We start from the raw sequence: 26091 nt of genomic DNA on the forward strand, positions 1-26091 counted from the left end.
TTGTGGGTATAATTTTCACTTTGGGCATGTGAAGACATGCTGTGCTGCCAGGGTCTCTCACTTCCCAAGCACTTATTTCACCACTAGGATGGTAAATAGGCAGTTGACTCCCTAATGGCTTAAGCAGATGAACAGTTTGTTTTTCCAAGACTTCTCAAGGTTCAACAAGAGATCCTGTGGATCTGGTTATGTGACAGACGCTAGTCTGACACACTGGATCACATGATAGAGATGGAACCTCAGTACTGGGGTGCAGCCAGGCACCACACCATGTAATAGGACTTCCTTAAGCTTAAACCTTGCTGACAGGCACCATTCTCTCTCTCAATCTGAAGTGCAACACTCTCTCTCTCTCTCTTTCTCTCTCTCTGAAGTGCAACCTTCTCTCTATCTGAAGTTTTTCTCTCTCATAATATGAGACTGGACATACCTGGTTAGTGACAGATCAAGTTGATTTAGCTGTATCTTTTCTGGAAAGCTGCATGGGCCAAAGCAGGAAATATAACTCTAGGTACAGGTTAGCCTGATGTTTGGGTTTAACTCGTACAGCTTAGATCATGGTCAGATGCCCAGATTAAAGTATAACTCAGATGACCACAAGTCAGGTGAGTATGTTCAACATTAAGCACTGTCCCACACTGTGGCACCAGTAGACCTGGCAGAGGTAAGGTGGAACATAATACTACAGCTACAAGTATGGACAGGATTGATGAACTCTGCTGAGGAGAGGTGCAGTGCTTATGAAAGAGCACGGGAAACAAGCAAGGTGGTTCATCCACTACAGTTACTGTAAGAAAAGCCTTCCTGGGTGAGTAACAGCAGGGTGTGTGGAAGAAAGAAACAGAACATGTGTAGGAAGATCAAACTTCTGTTTTGTAACCTCATTAAAGATTGAGGAAGAGGTAAAAAGCATAGTTGGGATTGTACAAAAGATACAGGAAGCAAGGGGCAAAACCCTTTCCCAGTGCTATCTTTTTTCATGATGTAGGTACACTTGATGAACCTCTTCCCTTCCCTGTCACAGGCAGTCAACAAAGGGTACTAATCCAGTCCACCCACATTCATCAAGCTAGTGCCTTGAGAGGAGAGGTGGGGGATTACCACCATTTGCCAGATGTCAAGATTTCACCCAAATTGTCATGTTAGGGTCCAAAAGCTGGCAAATGTAGCAAGCCATGTGAAAGCATGAGGATGAACCAATCGGGTGAACCTTAAGCTCAGTTTGTGAAAACATTTCAGTACCCTTAGGGTGAACTAACTGGTTTTACCATATGAGAATTACAACGCTTTACTGTATTCTTCCTCAGTGATAGTTTCGTGTGAATCAGCAGAAGTCTCAGGTTAAACAAAACCGGTGAGCGGGATACTTAGTTTTTCTGCATTAATAGTTTCTTCTGTTCAAATAGTCTGCACGGTATTTTTGAAATAAAATGGAAAATAAACTTGTCAGCAACCAAACTGAAAAACTGTGTCATTTTATTCTGGTTGTATTAGTGCTACATACCAGACCTGCTGCAAAAACAAAACCAGTAGAAATGAACTACTGCTGCTGATAGCACAACACATTCACAGCAGCCAGATGTTTTGTTTTTGTCTTTCTTTCTCTTTCTTTCTTCCTTCCTTCCTTCCTTCCTTCCTTCCTTCCTTCCTTCCTTTCTCTCTTTCTTTCTCTCTTTCTTTCTTTCTTTCTTTCTTTCTTTCTTTCTTTCTTTCTTTCTTTCTTTCTTTCTTTCTTTCTTTCTTTCTTTCTTTCTTTCTTTCTTTTACTGTACTTCACTCTTCTGTGGTCTTTTCAGTGGCCTTCAATTTTTTCATAAAACTGTACTCAGAGTGATGTCCATTTCAATGAGGTGCTCAGATACTCAGTTGAACAACGAAGCATTCGTTGTGGCCAGAACTCAGCTGAGCCTGAATTAGCTTGTCTTCTCAGATGATACTCAGTGTTATAACGTTACCCTCAGGGCAGCTGGCAATACACTTATAATAAGGTGTCCTTTGAGACATTCTCATGCCTAAAGCAGTTTTAATCAATCATGGATGAAGGCGGTGTTTCCTGAGAGAATATCATGCAAACAATCTTCACAGAGTACACAGCTCCACTTAAAAAGCTGCAGAGATTTTAATGAAATTTATTCCCGTGAATGAAACACAAAGGTGACTGTAAAGCCACCTAAACCTCGCCTGTAACATGGTACATGAAGAATTATTTGCATCCCTATGACCTGAAGAGAAGGAGGATGACCTAAGTAAGTCTGAGCATTGGCCAGTCTCAGCTAAAAAACTATGAGAATGATCAACTACTTCAAAGGGTCCATGCAAGAGAAGTGATAATAGGCAGAAAACTTTTGTTCTTAGTCCTTGCTATTTATCAACTGCATTATGTCTCAAGTTACCAGCACTTATGATTCCCTTCAATTTAATAAATATTTTCTTAAGCTTGATCATTTTGCAACTTGCTAGATAAAAATCTATAAAACCTTCCAAACGTGCAACCTCAACCCTACCTTGAACTATGACAATGAGTTCCAAAAACTGTTTTGAGAGAGACAAAATACATTTTCTTAGAAAAGACATTGTGAATCTGCTGCAATTCCCACAAGCTGTATCTTGTTTTCAGCCTCTCCTAATACAAATGGAGTTTTCAGATCTACCTTGTTACTCTAATTCTCATTTTGTATAATTTTATTTTCTTAACTTCTATCTATAGCAAAAAATATCTATCTTCTAAATCTCTTAAGATAATATTTGAATTTCTAATTATTCTCTGAATCACCTTTCTTTCTGCATTTGAGGGGATAGTGACTAGTATTTCAAATAAGAGTATACCACTGTGCAGTGAAAGGCATAAATCTTTTTTTTATACCAAATTTTCTTTATTTAGCTTAATATTTTGTTTCACTTTTATAAATACATTCACATTACAACTGTGTGAAAACTGAAGGAATATTGTTAAAAAATTTATTATATTTTATTATATTTGTGTAAATATGGGTCAAATCAAAACAGTTATATGGTTACTGATGCCAAAGGAACGTATATGTGGACAAGTCCAGCTTGCAAGCTGACATCCACATATATATGTTATAATCTGTGACAGTATTTCTACATACTTTCAGCAAAACATCTAAGTTTTTAAAACAAAACAAAATACAACACCCAAACAAGCAGTCAAGATAACCCTTTCCCTCTCCTATGCACACATAATAAAATAGTTTCTCCCATATCTGACAAGGTAAGAATGCTCATTCTTCTAGTTGATAAACATAGCAGGATTGAAGGCTTGCAAACACCTGTCACTATTTCTGCTTCCCTCCTGAGAGTTATTAAACATTAGATCTATTCCTCACCTGTATTTTCCTCTGCATGGGTTCTTACTAACATCTTACAAAATAACACTGAGTATTCTGTGCTCCTTCTTTTCCCTTCAGATCTTCTTTCCAACCCTTCCCACAATACTTCCCTTTATACCCTCACAGATGCAAAGCCATGTCACCTAAACCCCTCCCTGTGGCACTTTTCTTGTCTCATGACTCTGACCTATCCTCTGAGCACCATCTTTCCCACTTTCACCCTCTTAATTTCTATGCAGTATCTTCATTTCTGGCTCTTTCCTTTACAAAAACTACAAAATTTGCCTACCCAGATGCTACTCCTCTCTCATTTCTAAGCTTTCCTATATACCTTGGAAGTGGCGAGTAACTGCATTTAGCTTGAACCTTTTCAGGTTAGAACTAGTTGTTTAAAGGAAATGGAAAGGATCAGGCATTTCTATGGGGTGATGTTGGAGTTAAGAATTGGTAGTTAGCAAAATGTAAACTGACCTTGAGGTTAGAAGAACGATTGTGGATAACTGAGGCAACATTACGGAACATTGTGTTGTGTGAAAAACAGCAGTAAAAACCACCACATGCAGAGTGTGGTGAGAGTGTGAGCAGTAAACAGGCAAAACCTGAAGGTCAGTAGGATGTAAAAACGAACCTATGTAAACAGGTGGTAATAAATTGGGAGCTTGCACACGGTGCAGCAGCATTTGCTCTTGGCAATGTCCCCCCTTCAACAGACTGGCGTGAGTTTGTCATTATTCAGCGTGTCACCCTGATCCCAGCTGGACCAAGATCGGCCAGGTGACTTATTCCATTCCAAGATAAGTAAGAAATACATAGGATGAATTCTCCCCTGGAAATCACTATCTGCCCCTGTTAGCTATAGACTAACACCAGATGAACATAACGAGAACTCTGACTTTTAGATGGCTCAGGTTAGGCAAAACAAATCTCACTGTTAGTTTCCAGCTATCCTTTCCTTCAGTTACACACACACTCCAGATTGGGGGGTGGTGGTGGTGGTGGGGTGTCTCTTCATTCCACAATAATGGAGTCATTCCAGTGGTTACAGACACTTGGGGTTTCCTCAACAACCTCTTCCCAGACAAAGTTTAGAAACATTACACCTTCATCGTTTTTCACCCGAAAGTTGCTTTTGGCACCATTACAACCACATTGGTCTTTAGATCTCATCCTCCTTAGAACATTGTAATTATGCTCATTTTGTGTATCTCCCTAACAATTTCTTTTTAGATTCTCATTCTTCTTCCTATCAAATACAGAGTTCTTACAGCTCTAGTTTCAAATCACTGGAACAAGACTGTAATCACCCAACTCTATAATCTCTCTTTTTCCTTACATCTGATTTATAACTGGATATCTTTAAGTTATACCCATTCTATACATTGAACACTGGTGATCTGATAATGCTGCATTATGATAGCTGCAAACTCCTTCTCTTTGAAAAATGCAACACTACCTTCAGGGTACCATTTAGAGTATTTCTGCAAAAATAATATTCTCAGTTTACTGCTTTGGTAATACTGCCCTATCTTAGCTCTTGAATGACTGATTTCCTTGTAAAATATAAGCATTAGTACTTCTAGAGTCCTTCATGTCCTATCTTCCTTACACACTCTTGTTCATGAAAATGTTGTCCCCAAGTATTAACCAATGGCAATAATCTCCATCATCTTAAGAAAATATTTGGGGTTTTTCCTCCATATTGCTCACCCCATAAATATCCCCAAATTTTTTCATTGTCTTCCTTTAATTTTCTTCATCTTCTGTGACACCACCAGAAAGCCTGATACTGGTTAAATTGTAAGTGTGATGAGACCACCATGCCCACCGCGCTGCACAATGCTATCTTATAAACTGCTTCTTTACATTTAGATCTATCTGCTGTACTGACCACTTATGTCTACTGTTGTTTCTGTGTTTTGTTGTTACTGTTGTGTTTCTCAATTTTTTTATGTTTACATAGTGTCTCACATGGTATAGTCTAATACTGTAAGTAGTGATTCCATGTATTAGAGTACTACCAATAGTAAATAAATACTAACCTTGATTGAGTTGAGGTAAATCAGGACATTACCAAACTGTCTAAGAAGAAAGAAGCAGGAGGACATGCATTGTCTCCCTGGAATGGTATCTAAAATTAAAAAGATAAATGCAGATTTGTAGAAATTACCATTTAGAAAATCACATGGTAACAGAAATCACTGCCAAGATTGCTGGCAACTATGAAGCTAACTTCTAAGAATAGTGTAACTTGCCTTTTCAGGCAAAGGACCATACTAGAGGTTAGAAAAACTATTAGATCATCTTGTCAACTTTCTTTACAGCATACAATAACTATTGCAAGACTGTATTAAAAAGCAAATTCTACAAATTCTTTAAGTAACAGGCCTTTATCATGACACAATTTATGTAGCACCATGAATTATTCTTATTCTTAGGAAACAACACTTGATGCAAAACCTGAGTTTGTTATTTTAAACTCATTAGCCTTTTTTCTTTAAAAGTATGCTTTTCAGTTATCCTGGACAAACAAGCTCTACATATTTCATTTTAGTTCCAGTAGAGAGTAAACTTGATACACTGAAAATATTGTTATTAAAATAAAATTAATACACGCACAGAAAAAATACTCAGTGATAAAATACAATATGAAAATTAGTTTCCACGCCTTTGGGATTACCACATTGCTCACAAGCAGTAAAGTCATAAATATGTTAGGCATAGCAGTTCAAATGAGTTTCAATAAACTTTTCTGCTATCTATGTCATCATAATCTTTTGCTGCCATCATACTATGCTGTCATCCACTCTGAAATTGCAAGCTATATTACTGAAAAACTATTTCAAAGCTTTTTTAGAGACTCTGAAGTAAGTTTACTAAGAGTATTTTTTGTTAGACCCAGCCAGCAGAGATTGGTGAGAGATGGATGAACCCATGTAGCAGCCAGGAAGGCATAAATGCAAGTGATGTCAAATCACTTCTATTTCACTAGTCAAAAGATCTTTAGAGAAAATGCTACTCTGTGCAGTTTGGTAAAGTGACAAGAGATAATGTCCTAAGGCTATCAACAGCTCTGAAGTAATCTGCTCCTGTAGGTTAGTTACCATCAATCCAACCACACTAGGAAATGAAAATATACTTTCTGTATACAGAAATTTAATGTATCTGAAGACAAATATTTTCATTCCATACCACTGCACAAAATATAGCACTCCACTGGAAAATTGTAAGTTCTCCTTTAAATAAGGTAGGGTAGTAATTATTCCTGGAAAGTACTCTATAAGATCTCAAAATATATTTCAAAGGAAAGCAGAATAATCTCATTTTTTATCTTTTAGCACTAGGAGATACTCAGCTTGGGTGTCCTGTCATTTCCATATAGAAACAATCCATCCTTATCTATGTCTGAACCACATCATTCAGTCCTCCAACTTAAGAAAATTATTTGGTTATTCATTAAGTGTTCATTTCTGAATAGAAACTGGCCTGCGTATTTATCTGTCCTTTTTTACATTTAGGCATACTTATCATGACAGATATTATGACCTGACAGGGCAATAACAAAAATAGTTTTTCTCCACTCTTTTTTTTTTTTTTTCTTTTGTAATGAGAATGCAGGTACCTCAGAAGTGCTCCTTTTCTCCTACATTGAATTTTTGAAGTTCAAAACCTCACAGCAATTTATTTTAAACAAAATTTTTAGAAAGCAAGTAAGACTTAAAACTGAGAATACATTTTCAGTAAAAATTAATCACAGTAACAAAATATTAGAACCGCACTTTAATCTTCTCATATATGACTGGAGAGTTTCTACGTTCCAGTATTTATTCTTAAGTTTGCATTTTGGCAGAAAATTTTGTTATCCCAGCATACCATCCTCCATATACTTTTAGCGAAAGATTTCATTAAAAACCCAAACAAGCAAAACATCTGTAAATCTCATACAACTCAGCAATGAATACTACTAGTGACAGGAAAACTAGAGTTTTATAGTTCTAATTCATCCCATGTGACTCATGCAGGAAGAGGAAAAAGTTCTCATTTTGAAAAATTACTTAGGGTAACCTAAGTATACTTCAAAAAAAAGACTGCACAAAATCCAGAAGAAATGTTTTATTCTTCCCACCCAACATCAGATATGCCTGATTTGATCCTAAAAGAGGACCACTGAAAATGAAAGGGGTGCTTTTCTCCATTATGGTTGCAGAGGATTTAGGGTAATTTGTAAGATTTATGTTAAACACTTTAAATACTTCATTTAATGGAAATGTTAATGTTCATTTACTTTTACTAATGTTCCTCTTGCCCCATTTCCTCCTTAACTTATCTCAGAAATCTGATCTGTTTAATTTTCCATTCAGCTGATATCCTGGGAGAAGAGCATGAGAATTAATTATAAAAATCTAGTTATACCCTCCTTTGTAATGCTGGTTCCATTTCATGTCATTGGGATTAAGAGTTTGTATTAAACTTAAAAAAACCCAGTAAAGCAAGCTGCTGTTCTGAGTGTTATTTATTGCTGCTAGAGGGCGAATATTGACTCCTACACTGTAAGTGCTTCCTTTTTTTGTTTGTTTGTTTGTTTGTTTTTTTTTGTTTTGTTTTGGGTGTCTCTACTCCTCTTAAACTAGGGACATGAGATGAAATGTGTACATATATTGGAAAGGACTTTCACATTAACTCTGTTTGCTTTATGTTCCTTGATCCTCCAATCAGAGATCTAATTAAAAATACCAAAGGACTTAAATGATGACTCCAAATTACTTTACAAATATATAACACTATGCTCCCTAAACTGCCTGTTGCTGCTTTTTTCTTAATGCAGTCATGGGATTTCTACGGTTAACAAGCAAGTCAGAAAGACAGGATCTTGTTTTGAAAAAATATTCTACATCTTCATTTTAATCCATTCATTTTTGATAATCCACATTAAAATCAGAAGCCTTGTAGGCCCAATTGTGAGCAAAAACACAGCATATAATTTTCTCACTCTAGCAAACACAACCTACTTTCACAGTACAAATTTGCAAAGCAGCTAAGTAACTTGATAAAGATCTTAAACAGGCAATCTAGTGGTACTAGCTCCTTGCATGGATTGGCCCAGTGAGAAGTGTTTTGAAGCATGACTTGCATGGTTGAATAGCACAGCTGGCTACTTAGCAAAAGCCCAAGTATACAAACAGCAAGAATTCTGTTCTTCATTCTAGATCCAGCAAAACAAAGGCAGCAGATCAAAAATGACCACAAATATACAACATTGTGGCTAATATGCTGTTACGTAAGAACATAAAAATTACCATATTGGATGCAAAGTCCATCTGGTTCAGAAGCTTGCTGAGTAAGAATATACAGCTATAGAAATAATATATTCTGATTTCACATATAAGACATGCTGTAGTATGTAATGCCACTTTCTTTGATGTTTCTCACAGCTTCCAACAATCTGCACTGAGGACTTCCTAATCATCACTGAAAAATTTGTGTTAAACAGCCAATGGACTGTTCTTCTACAGATTTCTTTATACCTTCTGGTTCTTGCAAGATTCTGTATCAAATAAGTTGTGTTATGTGAAAAAGTAATTTGTGCTGTTTGTTTTAGTTGTCTTCTATGATGACTTATGTCAATGATCCTTGGTTTTTTGTATGGTACAGTAACTAATTCTTCTCTATTCCTCTTCTCCTTGTCATTTATGATGTTCTGTATGTATTGGAACATAACCAAACTCAGTCATCATTTTCCAGGCCATGTATCCTCCTTCATTTAATCTCTCCTTTTTCGAGAAACTATACCCTTTCTCTGATCATCTGTGCTGACTTTATTGTTCCCTTTCTTGTTCTAACATTTTTTTTTTTAAATGTAAGAACCAGAACTCCAGACAGTATTCAAGAAAGGGAACTACATCTGTATACAATGACCCAGTCATTATTTTTATTTTGTTCTTTCCTCATCAATTCCTAAGATTGTCTCTAACTTTTCTGATAATTTTGCAAATATATTTTAAGGGTTTTCCCCGTCAACCATGTACTGCTTTGCATTTATCAAAGCTAAATTTAATTTGCATATTATTACCCAGCCTCATATATTCTTCCACAGCTTTCATCATTGTGGAAGCTTTCATTTTTCCTACTATGGGTAATTTTGTAACATTGGCAAACCTAGTCATGCCATTATTTGTCTCCTATAGCTCATTAATTATGAATACAAGCCCTTTCTTTAAAGAAACAAAAGGTTCTTTCAAGTGTTCAAATCAGGTGCATTTTATCCTTTTCACTGCTACTTCACTGAAAATTTTCTGTTAGAAATGAGAAAGGTTATTGTGTAGCTTCTTTTCTTGAAATTAGTACTGTGGAAAATTTTTTTGAGGTATTTGCTAACACATGGATTTTGAATTTGATTATACTTGGATCACACTCATGAGGATCACTGTAACTAAACTGGATTTTCATAATAAACTTTCAAATGAGGTTCTGTGTAATCTCTCTATTGGTCTAGAGCCAACTGTTCACTTATGTGTTCTAAGAAAGATGAAAACTTAGCATTTAAAAATTCATTCTCTATATCATATCATGTCATTCCATTTACTAGGTCAATAGGGGCAGAATAGAATTCTCCAACTATTATTTCATTATCTTTCTATATAAAAACTCTAACCTCTTTAATATGCCAGTCACTGTTCCCATCCAGGCTGGCTGGTGAATAATTTAGCCTCGATATGAGTCTCCTATCCGAGCATGTAATTTAAAACAATTTTATGTTATTCGCTGATAGAGAAAAGATAATTTTTTGAGAGAAGGTTTCTATAATGTTTAGAACCATTTCTCCACTGGCACCACCTATTTAGTACTATCCCATTATAAATTAAATATGAACAATAACCTACATGTTACCTTCCTCCTATCACATTTTAAAAAATGGTTTAGGCTTATAGCTTCCTCTTCTAAAACCAGGTGTTCCACTTTATTCATCTTCTTGTAAATCATCTAATATTTGTATAAAAACACTTACATATTTGGTCTCCATGTGTTTGTTTTTTGTTATGTTCTATCTAAATTGAACTCTTTACCACTTCTATTTCTTATCTACAGTTTGTTGACCTCTACTTGTCCTTCATTTGAGGATACAAAAAAACTCTCACACTATTTTACCTTTAAAGGAGTTACCCTGAACTGTGTGCTCTTCTGTATATCAGCTTTCTCCCACAAGTTTTTAAAAAGATGACAAAGCAGTCTTACATGGAAGTACCAAGAATGTAACGTGCTTGCAGTACTAATGTCTCCATTTACCTTTAGTTGGAACCAACCCTTTCCAGAGGCTCATTTTTTTCAATTAACCCTTTATTAATCTTTTAACTTCCTAAAAATTTAAATGTTGGGTTTGGGCTATATCTTCACTACACATCATTTCAGGATAACTTTTCTCTGATTATCTCTGTATTATTTTTATCCATGTGTGCTATGGTCACTCATCACACCTGCATGACTGTTATGGGCATTAAGAAGTCTACCACCAGTCACCCTGTGACTTCACTTTACATCACAAACCCAATTAACTATATGCCCACTAACCGTGTCCTCCACTACTACAGTTCACATTGCTTCTTTCTGTTAGCTGTGATTCCAACTTCAAATGGATAGCCTCAATGCAAAAGGAATGTGTTAGGGAAACCTCATCAATGGAATCACTTCCAGCCTTCCAATGTGAAGCTCTCTGCTGCACAATTTCAACATCATGAGGGTTTCAAGGGCAACAGAATGGCTCAACAGTATTTCTAAAAGTTTCATCAGTGCTGCTGCTCTTGTCTCTTGAGCTCCTTCTCTTTAGTCACAGTGGACACAGGAGACAGCATTCTGTCTCTGAGGACCATGAACTGTCTTCACTGTAAACATTCATAAGTTACCCACCTGAAAAAAGTAGTTCTAGTGACAAATGCCTACAAAGAAAACTGGGAAGCCCCATTTCAGCTGAATTTCTGTGTTCCAGCTACTGGCTTTTTTGATTTGGGATTTTTTGTTTTACTTTGACGGGGAAGACAAAGACTTGTTTTGGTCTATTATTGAGTAAGTAAAAGCAAATATTAGAAATATATTGATTTTTTTGTTGGGTTTTATAATGTTGGGGTTTTTTGATTCAATCAATGAGTTCGTCCCAGAGACTCCCATTTCTCTCTTGTAGCCAAATTCCTCTCAACATTTTTAACACCCTAAGTTCCAGGACACACTTGGTGCTAGGACTGTACACACTCAACAGGCTTTCATTAGCAGTCCTAGACCTGTACCTGTGAGGTTTCAGCCACACATTTCATCTAATGAGGCTGTTGTCTTTTGTTTCTATAATGGAGATTATTAGCTAAAGGCAAGCTGCCACAGCATCTATCAGTGAAGACTAGCAGTTTGCAGTATAACCTGTTTTCCAGCCAAATTCATATAGTAAGGTTTGGAATCAATTGAGCCTTCTAATTTAAACTTGCAAATTTGTTTTAGACTATAAACTAGATTTTCTGTTACTCATACTATAGCAACAAAATGCCTGTCAAGAGTCATGTTAACAGTCAGCAGTTAGAGAAAGATATGATGGTATGTATTTGGATATTGTAAAGAAGGATTATATAATGGAGAAAGAACATTTTGAACATACCACATTCACTGGCTGATTCACCCACAAACCGGAAGAATTGCTGAGCAATTTTCAGATGGTCTCTCTGGGAGAGGAAAAAAATAAAATCCAACATGAGTTCCAGAGTTGATGCTATACTATACGGTGAATATACGCTCTGAGGAACAGACAAACCAGAGCTGAATTAAAACCAGAAAAGGTAAATGTGCCACTATGTGCCTAGATACACAAGAACACTGTAGAAAGCAAACAGGTTTTTTGGAAACAGCACAGAGAAGCCCAATTCAGCTTGATTTATTGTCAGGACTAGCAACAGAGACTTGCATTTCACTCATTCTGGACTGAGTACTGTACAGAAGAAGATTAAGAGACTCAGAGATCATGCAGTCTAAATGAGAAATGACTGCCTCTTTCACTCCATTCCTACAGATCTGTTCACATTCTCCTGTTGGAGAACCTGGAGAACCTCACTGGCTTCACTCACCGAGCCCATTTCTTGTCCAAGTGCTGCATTTACCACTCCTTTAAGAATGTACTCCTGAAAAAAAACCAAAAAGGATCAGAGAAGACAAGGTGAAGATTTCAGGAGACACGTAAAAGCCTACGAGTACATTATTTTCTTCCTAAATTCAACTCTATCCCAACTCAGTTTAATAGGTAGCTGGTTACTGTGATATTATGATAGTGCTTCAACACAGTAGTACAAAGTTACCCCCAAAAATCCATTCTACTTGCTAGGTAGTCACTTCTGATAAATATGTGCATTGTAAAGGGGTGCTGTGTTTTCTGGTAAGTCTTGTGCTCAAAGACAATGCACTAGAAGGAACACCATATCACACTATCTTGTCCTTTTCACCACCATATGACCAATAATCAAGTGCAATGTTGTTATATTAATGCACAGATCCCATTTCAAGTATGCACTTCAGTTAACCAGAACCACTAACATCCTTGCTCCAAAATGCATGGTGTTTCTCATCTAGGCAAAAATGTCAAGAGGTTTACACTCTGTGGTCATCTTACTCTACTGAAATTAGGAACAGCAGTAGAGTACCCTGTAATCTCTACTATGAGACACAACTATAATTTAATTATTCTCTGAGAAAGATTTTCTCAGCATGCAACAGACTCATTTGTCTTATTGAAATCTTACAATTAAGAGTTGTAACTATAAACCTGTTTTACTATGTACTCCTAATAAACCTGGGCAGCCCTGTCACAGATGTTAACACAGAAAAAGAGACATTTACACAGATCAACAATGGAGTGTAAGGAAATAATCTGAGTGCACTAGCCAGCATTTCAGCACACAAAGTCTCTTATAGATGCCAAATTATTATCCTATAGACATCACGACAAAGAAATTGGAGAATAACTGAAGGAGGATATACAAGCAGCTTTGTGAGTCTTCGTGGGGAGTTCCTTCCAAGTGTGAGAAAAATAGAAAAAAAGCACAAAGATTCTAATTTCAAAATGTGATCAAAAATTATACTGATATTTATATTAGGCATGTATATGAGGAAATGGAGGCTAAAGGATCAATACTGCAGGAAACTGTTCAAGTAAGTCTTGTTATACTGAAAAACACAAGGAGAAGAGAAAAACAACAGCAGAAGACACTCCTCAACACAGAAACATCAGATCTATGTTCTTGAGGTTTTCCTTTTCCCTCTCTCCATCTAATCCTCACACAGTCTCATGAAAGGTCCCTTTCATGCCCAGCTATGTGACCTTTGGAAAATAAACTGCAAAGAGGAATAAATCAGAGACTAGAGATGTTGGAACAGTCACAAAAGAAAATTACAGTAGCAGTCAAGGGACACTGCAGTTTTCACTCACTGCAGCCAAAATGAGACGGGATTAGAAAAGACCTATTATTTAAACTGATTAATCTAATCTAGCTCATTTTTATTGAAATGGCTTCAGTACAAACCACATGAGCATGTGGACTAGCAGATCTGATGGATGGTAACCATCACCAGGGCAGAAGTGACATGTAGGTGTTTGAAGAGGGCTTTTATCTACACACTAATGGTCAGCTCCACAGAATCAAGTCTGCATACAACAGAGCTGCATTCTTATTTGACCCCAGGTGGTACAGTAATAAACATGCTAAATACTCATATATGCACATATATCATAATTTATGCATGCACATTAAGTCTTGTTGATAAAAGGATAGAAAACACCAGTTTTAAGAGTGGGAATGCGACAAGCTGTCTTCAGGATACCAGTTTTGTATGCGGCAGATTTCACATTAGTTTATAACCTCTGCTTTTATGTACCATGACATCAGTTTCCAATTACCTGTGGAGCTGTAGGTTCCAGGTCTTTAATCAGGTTATAAGCCTCCTGCACATCACCTGAAATACCAGACATTAGAATGCATGACAACTCATAGCATAGCAGGCTGTATTATAACAAGTCACTCATCCTCTACAACATTTCCCAATAGCCATAGACTAAGAAATAAAGCATCTAGACAGGAGGAGAAAGGTAACTATAAATCATTGTGAATTTATATTACAATGGTGATGGTTTTCTAGAACTCAAATAACAAACATGGAGTGAGTAATAGCTTCTTTATTACTACAGTTTTCCTAGTAGATGACTTGGCCCCTGTTCATAATCCAGTGGCTGCCTTCTCAAAGTACAAGGTCAACATAATAAATCCATCATTTTCCCGTCTTTTTCTCTTATACTTATTTACCCCTCAAAGAGGATAGGGTAACATGATTCTGAAGAGAAACTTCATCTTTTCCTTATCAATATTTCAAAATCTGTCCAGCAGCTCTTACCTGATCCCAATTCTAACAAGCAAAAAGCACTACTAGTATAGAAGCTTAAATGCAGAGTTTAAATTCAATAAACAACTTCCTATCTATGCAAGAAATAAGAAATGTGAAGAGATCCTAAACTTTACCTAAGTCAAAATAAGACATTGGCATTATGGTCAGCTTCATACACCAGCCTAGTGAAGATGCCCTTTTTACTGGCAAAAGTAAACAGCATTATACCAGCTGCTCACAAGAACAAGCCTTATCAAACAAAACTTTTTTGTTGCTAGTACATACCATACATACACTGTGGGGACAGTACTCCACGGTGACTTAAGGCAATATGCATTGGAACTGCCAGGCTCCTGTCTAACCCCTCCATTCTCCCACCCATTCCCTTGACCAGTCATGTAGTAAATCAGCATAAGGAACTAGACTATCCAAAAGTCGTAACTTTTTTTTTTTTTTTTTAAATGGGTTTTGTAATTTTTGATGAGATCTGATCGCCACCACAAAAATGATAGCAGCTCTTATTTTCATCACTGTAGACCATCAACACAGAACTATGCTCTTCAGACTCCAACAGAAGCCTCTAGCAAATCTCACTGGAGCAGATTATGACCGGATACCTGGCCCCAAACCCTAACCCTGCTAGAAGTTACTAACTTAAGAGCTGGAAAATTGGGATGCATATTTGTGCTTCAGTCACTCCAGTTCAGAGCCTGTTTTAACACAAGTCTATGTTTACTGGAGACCTTGTAAATTTTGGAGAAAGCTGTTACCATTTGAAGTAATGATTTCTCACATTCTTAACGGATGCTGCTACACTAGCAAGACTTTAAAATGGAAATTTAGCCTAACCAGGAAAGAGATTTTAATCTTAATTCCCCTCAGCCTCCTTTATCAGTATGCAACTCATTTGCATATCATAGTGAAGAACAGAACCTAACTAATAAAAATTACTGCAAAGTTGACATCAAATGAGTAAACAAGACTGATTTTTAAGTGATGCAGGAGATGTACTTTGTTTCTGTGTAAGCAGAACTTAATTCAAAATATATATTAACAATATTAGTTGCCAATACAATTGGTAATAGTACCGTATTCCCTATAATCATATTGGCAACAATAATACTAGGCAGAAAGGTGGCTGAGAACAGCAGGCATAGATTTATTTACCAGTGCCAAATTGTACTGAGTAACTCAATGTATGACTGGTTATATGGATAAGGGGATAGTAGTGGATGCTGTATACCTTGACTTTAGCAAGATCTTTGACATGGTCTCTTACATCTTCCATAGCCAAACTTGAGACATAGGACTGGATAAGTAAGATGATAAGGGGATGGTATGACCAAAGGACAGTGATCAGTTGTACAAAATCCAACTGGTGGTTCATTACTAGTTGAATCTCCCAAGGACTGATACTGTTGAAGGTCTTATATTAATGACCCAGATGATAGGATAGGGAGTACTGTCTGCAAGTTTGCAGACGATAAAAGACTGGGGAGAAAGCTCCCAGCTATTAAGCAGCTCAACAGGCTAAAAAAAAATAAAATTAAAAAATCAGCTGAAGGCTGAAAGAAATCTCATGAAATTCAGTGGAGGCAAAATGCAAGTCCTGCATCTTGCTTGGTTTGAAACAACCCTAAGCAACAAGATGGTGGGGGCTGACTTGCTAAAAGGCAACCTGGGGGTCCCGACAGACAGTGCACCCTTGCATCAAAGGATGCCAACTGCACACCGGATCATATCAACAGGAATGTAGCCATCAGGGCAAGGGTATCTTCTCTATTTGGCACTTGTGAGATTGCACCTGGAGTCTTGTGTCCAGTGTGGGGATCCTTTGATCAAAACAGACATCGAAATACTGGAGTGAGCCCCATCTGAGGGCTCCCAAGGCAGGCAGGGAGCTGAGAAGAGATTGAGAGAACTGTATTTGCTTACCTTTCAGAGAGGAAGGCCCAAGGGAGATCTTACCATTGTTTACAACTAACTAATGGGAGGGTACAGAGAAGATGGAGACAGATTCCATAGGGTGAGATGAAAAGCAGTGGACATAAGGTGGAAGAGAGGAAGTTCTGACTAGATGCCCACCAGGAGATGGCTCTAAGCAACCTGATCTAATTCGACCTGCCTTGAATAAAATGTTAATAAAACTAATAGATGTTAATAAAATGAATAAAATATTAATAAATAAATAAAAATATAATCAATTAATAAATGTTAATAAAATGAATAAAATGTTGTGTTGAGGTCTCCAGATATCCCTTCTCAGTAATAATGTGATTCTGTTATTTACCTAAAACTCTATAAATTTATGCAATATAAGGCAAGCAATAATATACATTTAATAATATACAATTGTGACCCTTTGAATTTACTTGAGAATGTATACCTATTTTGCAACCATGATGAAATGTAAATAATCTCATATGAAATGTAAATAACCTTACTGTCATTCTCTAGTATCAAATAATATAAAATAGGGATAGAATTGACGTATTTTGTGAAGACTGATCTTTGCAGATTAACAAAATCAGATTAATGAGATTTTATTGCATGGTATCAGACACAATAAGAATTTCTATAACCACTAATGGTCATCAGTAGTGAGATATACCAAAATTTGTCACAGTCTGAGTTGAACTGAAAAGATGGGGCTGTGTTTCAATTGTACATGCAGACAAAAGAAGCAGTCCTGGATAAAACTGAGCAACAAAGATTAAATCTCACCAGTCTTGTTCATTATAAATCATAAAGATGTTACTCAGTATCAGTATCTGAACTCCAAGTCAATCACACTATAAAAAGCTCACAAAGCTTTTTTAATGTACTGTGTTTACGGGTGCTCAGATTCTCTGATGAACTCACTGAGATCCAAAGAATATAAAGTTGGTATGACTTACTTCTGTCAGCAGAATATATCTCCCTTTTTCCTGGTAACTTTTCAACATTTTGGAAAAAAAATTGCAGTCATGAACTTTATTTAAAAAGTAAGAAAAGGCATTTTTCTGCTTTCAGATTCTCTGGCCATCTAAACATATTTTGTCACCTTTAAAAAGTGAAAAAATACAAGGCTTACAAGAAAGCACTGGATGGAAAAGCAATCATCTCATCACCTTATATTAGATGACTGCAATTAACAGCTACTCATCACTCAGACAGTCAACCTACTGTTGAATAAAGGAACACAATGGGAGAATAGGAATGGCTTTGAAACTAAACTCAGGTAAAATTAAAAGGAGTTGGTCAACTACAGAGAGAAAAAAGTAGAAAATCCTTCCCACTGATTCTGGCTACCTACATGCATTCTTTAAGAGCTGTAAAGTAGATCTGGAATGAAATGTCTTGTTCCCAAACTGTAGCCTTGTCACTGTCATTTTGGCTCACATTCTGTTTGTGCTGTATTTACAGAAATAGTCATCCTTGCCTTCACAGGACATATGCCTACCATTCTCACATACTCAGGCAGGAGAGAGGTCCTCTCACTATAAACATATAAACACCACCATCCCCAAAGTCATCTCCCATAACCCAAGAACCTCTAACACTCTGCTGAAGCGGATTCATTTGACTGCACACAATTAAAGCTCTTGTCTGCAATCCATGTGAACTCGTACATTACTATTTTCCAGAGGAACAGAAAATAAAATAAACTACATTTTACTGCAAAGAAAAGAAACCATTTCAATGAATAGTCAGTTGAGATCAGGTGAATGAATGTCATCCCTGAAGGTATTGATACAGTACACTTCACATTTGCTAGTAGCCATGGTTAATAATTATGCTAGTAGCTATAGTTACCATATGGCAACAATTGCCAGGTCAAGCAAGAAGAACAAGCTTCGATCTCCAGATCTCAAAAAATAGGTAGAACATCCTGGATCATAAAGACAATGTCTAGGATTGTTTTGAGGATGAAGTATTTGACAACTTGGCAAAGTGGCTATTAGCTTACTTAACTTGTCAATGAAACTAACATTTGAGTGTCCTTAAAGTGAACAGCTTTCATTATAATACTAAAAACCACGCCCCTAGGTCAAAAAGATCCCTGCCCAGGTTAAGACACTTCCCCTGAGCATACACAGTATTAGAAGCACTAGGTAAGTCGTATTCACAGAATCACAGAATCATCTAGGTTGGAAAGGACCCTGGAGATCATCTAGTCCAACCGTTCACCTAGCACAGTTCCCACCTACAACATATCCTTAAGCTCCAAATCGACCCTACTCTTTAACACCTCCATGGATGGGGACTCCACCACCTCCATGGGCAGCCCATTCCAATGCCTAACAACCCGTTCTGTAAAGAAATGCTTCCTAATATCTAGTCTGAACTTTCCCTGGTACTACTTGAGTCCATTCCCTCTTGTCCTGTCACTTTCTACTAGGCTAAAGAGGCTCATCCCCAGCTCTCTGCAACTTCCTTTCAGGTAGCTGTAGAGGGTGATAAGGTCTCCCCTCAGCCTCCTCTTCTCCAGATTAAACAATCCCAGTTCCCTCAGCCGCTCCTCATAGGACATGTGTTACAGACCCTTAACCAGCTTTGTTTCCCTTCTCTGGACACGCTCGAGTCATTCAATGTCCTTTTTGTAATGAGGGGCCCAAAACTGAACACAGTATTCGAGGTGCAGCCTCACCAGTGCCAAGTACAGGGGCAAGATCCCTTCCCTGTCCCTGCTGGCCACGCTAATCCTGATACAAGCCAGGATGCCATTGGCCTTCTTGGTCACCTGAGCATGCTGCTGGCTCATATTCAGCCAGCTGTCAATCAACACTCCCAGGTCCCTCTCTGACTGGGATTATAGTTGTATGATAATCACTAACTAATCAGTATCTAATAGGTGTGTTAGTGATTTGTTATTAATCAGAGCTGATTATAATGATTTTTGGTGATTTAGTTTAAATAAGGAATAATTAGGCCTAATCAACTAAATGGAATTTTACAAGAGTATTGGTTTTATAATAGAAAAAGATAGTTGTATTTTAAGTAGCCATAGAAATATAGTATTTAGTTTAAATAAGGGTGAAGTGCCATGTTTACAATAACCATACAACTAGTCATGCTGCTACAAATCTTTTGAAAAGCCCCAGGCTAAGGCCTCGTAGGCTGGTAATAATCATTAACCAGATTTCTATCCAAGGAATAAGATTCCTGACCAGGTACTATTGTTAGGCTGTTTGGTAAGGACGATTTATTGCCCTGTCGACCAGGATGTTCTAAGGGATACGTTGTGAAGGGACCTTGAAGCATGTTAAAACTGTAATGTGAGCCAAAGTCCTTGAGACAAGGATATTGAAGGGTCTTTCTTTTGAGTCAGTGGTCTGTAGTGGTCGTAAAAGCAGCTCTTCAACTCAATCTAAAGACAAAGTGCATATGACCGGAAAGGGGTGGGATTAAGAAAATGAGTTACAGGAATTATCATGTTTATGTATGAGAACTTGTTTATTATCTGTTACTGTATCCTATACAATCGGCATGCTACATGAGTTAGGTGTGTGCTATTGGTGAGACAACTCCCCTGCGGACCCGGCCGTTAATAAAGAAGTGTCTGCTCATCTACATCACATTGGTGTTGATAAGTATGGTGACAGGTGTGTTAAAGTACTAACTTCTGATTTCTGTGTACAAAAGGAGCATGAAAACCTGCTGTTGGTGTGCTTGATTTGCGGAAAAGTCAATCAAGCAGCCAGGCCTGAGTAAATACTGTATCTCTCCTGAGTGTGTTAAGATTGGGTTATTGCACGGCGGGCACGAATCCACTTTTCGGGTAACAGTATGAAACAGCCAGAGGAAGGTGTGTATTTACCTTGCCGGAGGTAGTAAATCACAAGATTCAGTCTTGCCTCAGGAATAACATCAACCAGAGGAGGCAGGACCTGCAAAGCCCCTTCTCCTCCTCGGAACACCACCTACAGAAAAAAGCAGCATATTGATAACTGTATCAAAATCTTGTCTAGGATCTCTTAATTCAAGGAAATCAATCCTTAAATTCCTAATTAACAGTAGGAAAAGGTCAGTGGTACTGGCATTAGCATAATCCCTGCTTTAATATAACTATAGAATTACAACACATGACAGTCTTTTCTATATTATCGATATTATCTACTTATCTATATTCTGACGAATATAAAGTATTTAATCCATCAGTAAAGATTAATTTATTTCAGCTTTTAGCATCTCAAAGCAGTGATACAATATATATCAAAGATTTTAAAGAATAATACGGTCTGAGACAAGAGTAAGGGGAACACATATTGAATTACAATTTGCTTATGATGTACTCATATGCAAAAATTAGGCTAACAACCCTACATTTATTTAGAATGCCACAAGAGCCAAAAATGATCAGGAGCAGTCAAGTCTTTATAATTCAATTTCACATGACAGTTACTCCAACAATTCAACAAACCACTGGCAAAAAGACCAAGTTCAAAATAGATAATGTTAACCTAAAGAAGTCCAGTTTGAAAGCAGTTTTAACTCTTGGGGGAAAAAAAGCATTAGCGTGTTGTAACTGCTCTTGAAAAACAACAAAACAAGTAACTGCATATCATTAAGAAAGAGCAATCTACTGTTACCGGTTGTGCATCAAAGTAGTAATACTGCAGGGAAAATTAACAGGTGATTAGTAACTCTCTTACTGCAGGACACACAAGTATTTTGGCCTTTATCAGCATCTTTTCCCTACAAGCTCCTTGTTAAGTACATTTTGGATGAAGATTATTTTCCCAAGTTATATTAATTCTGCTCATATTGTTGCACTAAATAAGAGTTCAGGGTCAGCCTTCTCTTCCTCAGTCAAAGCTCCTTCAATCGCTCCTCACAGGATTTATTCTCCAGGCCCTTCACCAGCTTTGTTGCCCTCCTCTGCACTTGCTCCAGCACCTCAATATCCCTCTCATATTGAGGTGCCCAAAAATGGACACAATATTCAAGGTGTGGCCTCACCAGTGCAGAGTACAGGGGCACTATCACCTCCCTACTTCTGCTGGTCACACTATTTCTAATACAAGCCAGGATGCTGTTGGCTTTCTTGGCCACCTGGGCACACTGCTGGCTCATGTTCAGCTGCTTGTCAGTTAGAACCCCGAGATCCTTTTATTCCAGACAGCTCTCCAGCCACACCTCCCCAAGCCTGTAGCCGTTCAGGGGGTTGTCGTGGCGCAAGTGCAGGACCTGGCACTTGGCCTTGTTGAAGCTCATCCCATTAACGTTGGCCCACCGATCCAATCTATCCAAGTCTCTCTGCAGAGCCTCTCTATCCTCATGCAGATCGACACTCCCACTTAACTTGGTGTCATCTGCAAATTTACTGATGATACACTCTATGACCTTATCACGATCATCAGTAAAGATGTTAAACAGAAATGGTCCCAACACCGAGCCCTGAGGAACACCACTTGTGACCGGCCATCAGATGGATTTTGCTCCACTGACCACCGCTCTCTGGGTCCGTCCATCCATCCAGTGCTTGATTCAGCAGACTGCACGGTCATCCAGGCCATGAGCAGCCAGTTTTTCTGAGAATTCTATGGGGAACTGTGTCAAATGCTTTTCAAAAATCCAGGTAGACAATATCCACAGCTTTTCTCTCGTCCAATAGTTAGGTCATCTTGTCGTAGAAGGAGATCAGGTTTGTCAAGCAGGACCTGCCTTTCATAAACCCATGCTGAATGGGCCTGATCCCCTGGTTGTCCATTATATGACTTTTCATGGCACTCGAGATGACCTGCTCCATGACCTTCCCTGGTACCGAGGTCAGACTGACAGGTCTATAGTTTCCTGGATCCTCCTTTCTGCCTTTCTCTCCTGGTTCAGCTGGGATAGGGTTACGTTTCCCCAGCAGAAAGAGAGGGAGAAGGGATCTCCAGCTGGGTTATTCATAACATGCTGGCGTCAGGTCCAGGGGAAGAACCTTTTTACCTTGCAACTGGCAACGTAAGGGTAAAACCGTCTGGGCTGCTGAAGTATGGCAGGACATTGCAGCCCGTGTGGAAAACCTTGTTGTGAAGGTGCGCCATGTGGATGCCCATGTACCCATGAGTTGAGCCACCGATGAACATCGACACAACCAGCAGGCAGACCAAGCTGCTAAGATTAGAGTGGCTCAGGTGGACTTGGACTGGCAGCGCAAAGGTGAACTGTTCATAGCCCGGTGGGCCCATGAGACCTTGGGCCACCAAGGGAGGGATGCAACATACAGGTGGGCTCGAGATCGAGGGGTGGACATCACCATTGACACCACTGCAGAGATCATCCAAAGATGTAAGACGTGCTACAATCAAACATGCCAAGCGGGTGAAGCCCCAGCGAAATGGAGAGCTATGGCTGAAATATAGATATGGAGAGGCCTGGCAGATCGACTACATCACACTGCCACAGACCCGCCACAGGAAGCGCCATGTGCTCACAATGGTGGAAGTAACCCCTGGGTGGCTGGAAGCCTACCCAGCACACCACGCCACCGCCCGGAACACCATCCTGGGCCTTGAGACCCAAGTCCTGTGGCGATACTGCACCCCAGAGAGAATTGTCAGACAATGGGACCCACTTCTGAAACAACCTCATAAATGCCTGGGCAGAAGAACACGGCATCGAGTGGGTCTACCATATCCCCTACCATGCACCAGCCTCTGGGAAGATCGAGCGCTACAATGGACTGTTAAAAACCACACTGAAAGCACTGGGAGGTGGGACCCTCAAAGACTAGGACACGCATCTAGCAAAGGCCACCTGGCTAGTCAACACAAGAGGATCTGCCAGTCGAGCTGGGCCGGCTCAGTCGAAACCTCCACGTGCTGTAGATGGGGATAAAGTCCCTGTGGTGAGCATGAGGAATATATTGGGAAAAATGGTCTGGTTTAGTCCTGTGCCAGGCAAAGGTAAAGGCAAACCCATCCACGGGATTGCTTTTGCCCAAGGACATGAGTGCACCTGGTGGGTGATGCAGGACAATGGAGAGATCTGATGTGTACCACAGGGGGACTTGATTCTGGGTGAGAACATGCCATAAATTATGCTGTGCCTTTGTAAATTATTACTTTGTTATTGTTAACTGCTAAATGGCAGCTGGACATGACGCAGATGGTATAGAATAAAGGGGTGGATTATGTCTTGGTTCAGCTAGGATAGGGTTAAGTTTCCCCAGCAGAGAGAGAGAGGGAAGGGATCTCCAGCCGGGTTATTCATACCATGCTGATGTCAGGTCCAGGGGCGGAACCTTTTTACCTTGCTCTTTGGTGGGCTCGGTGGCGGGAACCCGTTTCCGTGACCAGTTAGCGGTATTTCTCTGTATATTGTTTGTCTTGTTCATTGTTATTGCTGTTTATTGTTGTATATCATTGCTACTGTTGTTGTTCAAATTGTTTTATCACTCTGTTGTATTAAATTTCTTCTTATTTTAGCCCGGGGTCTGTGCTTAACTTCCAGCCTGACCGGCTGCGGGTGGGGGAGGGGCAACAGCAACGTGCTCTCCGGTCCTGGCAGAGCTTAAACCTGCACACTTACTTGTACATGTGTGTTACATTTGCCACTCTCAATTCCAGTGGGATCTCCCCAGTTAGCTATGACTTCAGGTAAATCATGGAAAGCACCTTGGCGAGCACATCTGCCAACTCTTTCAGCACCCTTGGGTGTAACCCATCCGGTCCCACAGACCTGTGTCCATCCAAGGGGTGTAGCAGGTCTCTGACCACCTCCTCTTCAACTGTGCTGAACTCAATCTGCTTCCCCTCCCCATGTCCCAGCTCAGGAGGCTGGGTGTCTAGGGAACAGCCAGTTCCTCTGCTAAAGACTGAGGCAAAGTAGGCACTGAGCACCTCAGCCTTTTCCTCATCCTTAGTTATCATGTTTCCCTCTGCATCCAGTAAAGGAGGGAGATTTTCCCTAATCCTCCTTTTGCTATTAACAAATTTATAGAAACATCTTTTATTATCTTTAACAGCTGTAGCCAAGTTGAGCTCTAGCTGTGCTTTGGCTCTCCTGATGTTCTCCCTGCATAACTTCACTACATCTTTACAGTCTTCATGAGAGACCTGCACCCTCTTCCAAAGGTCATAGATTCTCCTTCTGTTCTTGAGATCCAGCCAAAGGTCCCTGTTTAGACAGGCCAGACTCCTTCCCTGCCTGCTTGTTTTTCAGCACACAGGAACAGCCTGCTCCTGTGCCTTTAAGACTTCGCTCTTGAAGTATGTCCAGCCTTCCTGGACTCCCATATCCTTCAGGGCAGCCTCCCAAGGGATTCTGTTCATCAGTCTTTTGAACACGTTGAAGTTTTCCCTCCGGAAGTCTAAGGTGGCAGTTCTACTAACCCCTCTCTTTGTTCCTCCAAGGATCAAAACTCCATCATCTCATGATCACTGCACCCTAGACGGCCTCCAACCGTTACCTCCCCCACAAGCTCTTCCCTGTTCACAAGCAGCAGGTCCAGGAGGCACCTTCCCTGGTCGGCTCACTCACCAGCTGTGTGAGGAAGTTATCCTCCACACATTCCAGGAACCGCCTGGACTGTTCCCTCTCTGCTGTGTTGTGATCCCAGCAGATACCCAGGAGGTTTAAGTCCCCCACAAGAACAACGGCAAGTGACTCTGAGATTTCTCTCAACTGTTCATAGAAAGATTCATCGCTTGACTGCTTTGGTTGGGGCGTCTATAGCAGACTCCCACAGCAAGATCTGCTCGACTGAACTTTAACCTAATCCAAACACTCTCAACCCCGTTATCACTATACTTGATTTCTGAGCTTTCATAGCATTCTCTTACATATAGGGCCACTCCACTGCCTCTCATTCCCTGTCTATCCCTCCCTCCTGAAGAGCTTGTAGCCATCAATTGCAGCACTCCAGTTGTGTGAGGCATCCCACCACGCTTCTGTTATACCTACTATGTCATAGTTCTCGTGCTGCATTATGGCCTCAAGCTCCCCTTGTTTGTTGCTCATACTGCGTGCATTAGTATAGATGCACTTGAGATGAGCTAACAAATCCAACACCTTTTTGTGAGCATGGGCCAAGTTCCCTACCAGTCCCTTCTCAGGTGCTTCCACAGTTTCTAAACATCTTTACCTTCTTTCAAATTAAGTGGCAGAGGGAGAGCCCTCACCAGTCCACCATCCTTCAAGCCTTGGCATGCTTCCCTTGAGCTTGTTCCTAACAGGCCCAGTTATCTCCCCATCCCCCCTCATATTCAGTTTATAGCCCTGTCATTAAGCCCTGGTAACTCCTGCACCAGAATCCTTTTTCCCTTCTGGGACAGCTGCATCCCATCTGTCCCATTTGTTGCCAGCAAACCAGGTGCCTTATAAACCTCGCCATGATCCAAGAACCCAAAATTCCGATGGCGGCACCAGT

The 26091-nt window shown here is 39.4% G+C and overlaps 1 protein-coding gene across 1 annotated transcript in view; it reads right to left on the reverse strand.

The window, feature by feature from the left end:
* Positions 1 to 26091, reverse strand: part of TTC26 (tetratricopeptide repeat domain 26) — a 56535-nt gene that overhangs the window by 11788 nt on the left and 18656 nt on the right. Inside the window, exons 7-11 of the mRNA XM_026868586.1 lie at positions 20551 to 20653; positions 14269 to 14324; positions 12446 to 12499; positions 11983 to 12046; positions 5390 to 5478 (exon numbers count right to left, since the gene is read on the reverse strand). Coding sequence (XP_026724387.1) covers positions 5390 to 5478; positions 11983 to 12046; positions 12446 to 12499; positions 14269 to 14324; positions 20551 to 20653 — 366 coding nt within the window. The remainder of the gene's footprint in view (positions 1 to 5389; positions 5479 to 11982; positions 12047 to 12445; positions 12500 to 14268; positions 14325 to 20550; positions 20654 to 26091) is intronic.

Source organism: Athene cunicularia (genome assembly GCF_003259725.1).
Source record: "Athene cunicularia isolate RWA chromosome 1 unlocalized genomic scaffold, athCun1 chr1_part2, whole genome shotgun sequence".
NCBI classification, from domain to species: Eukaryota; Metazoa; Chordata; class Aves; order Strigiformes; family Strigidae; genus Athene; species Athene cunicularia.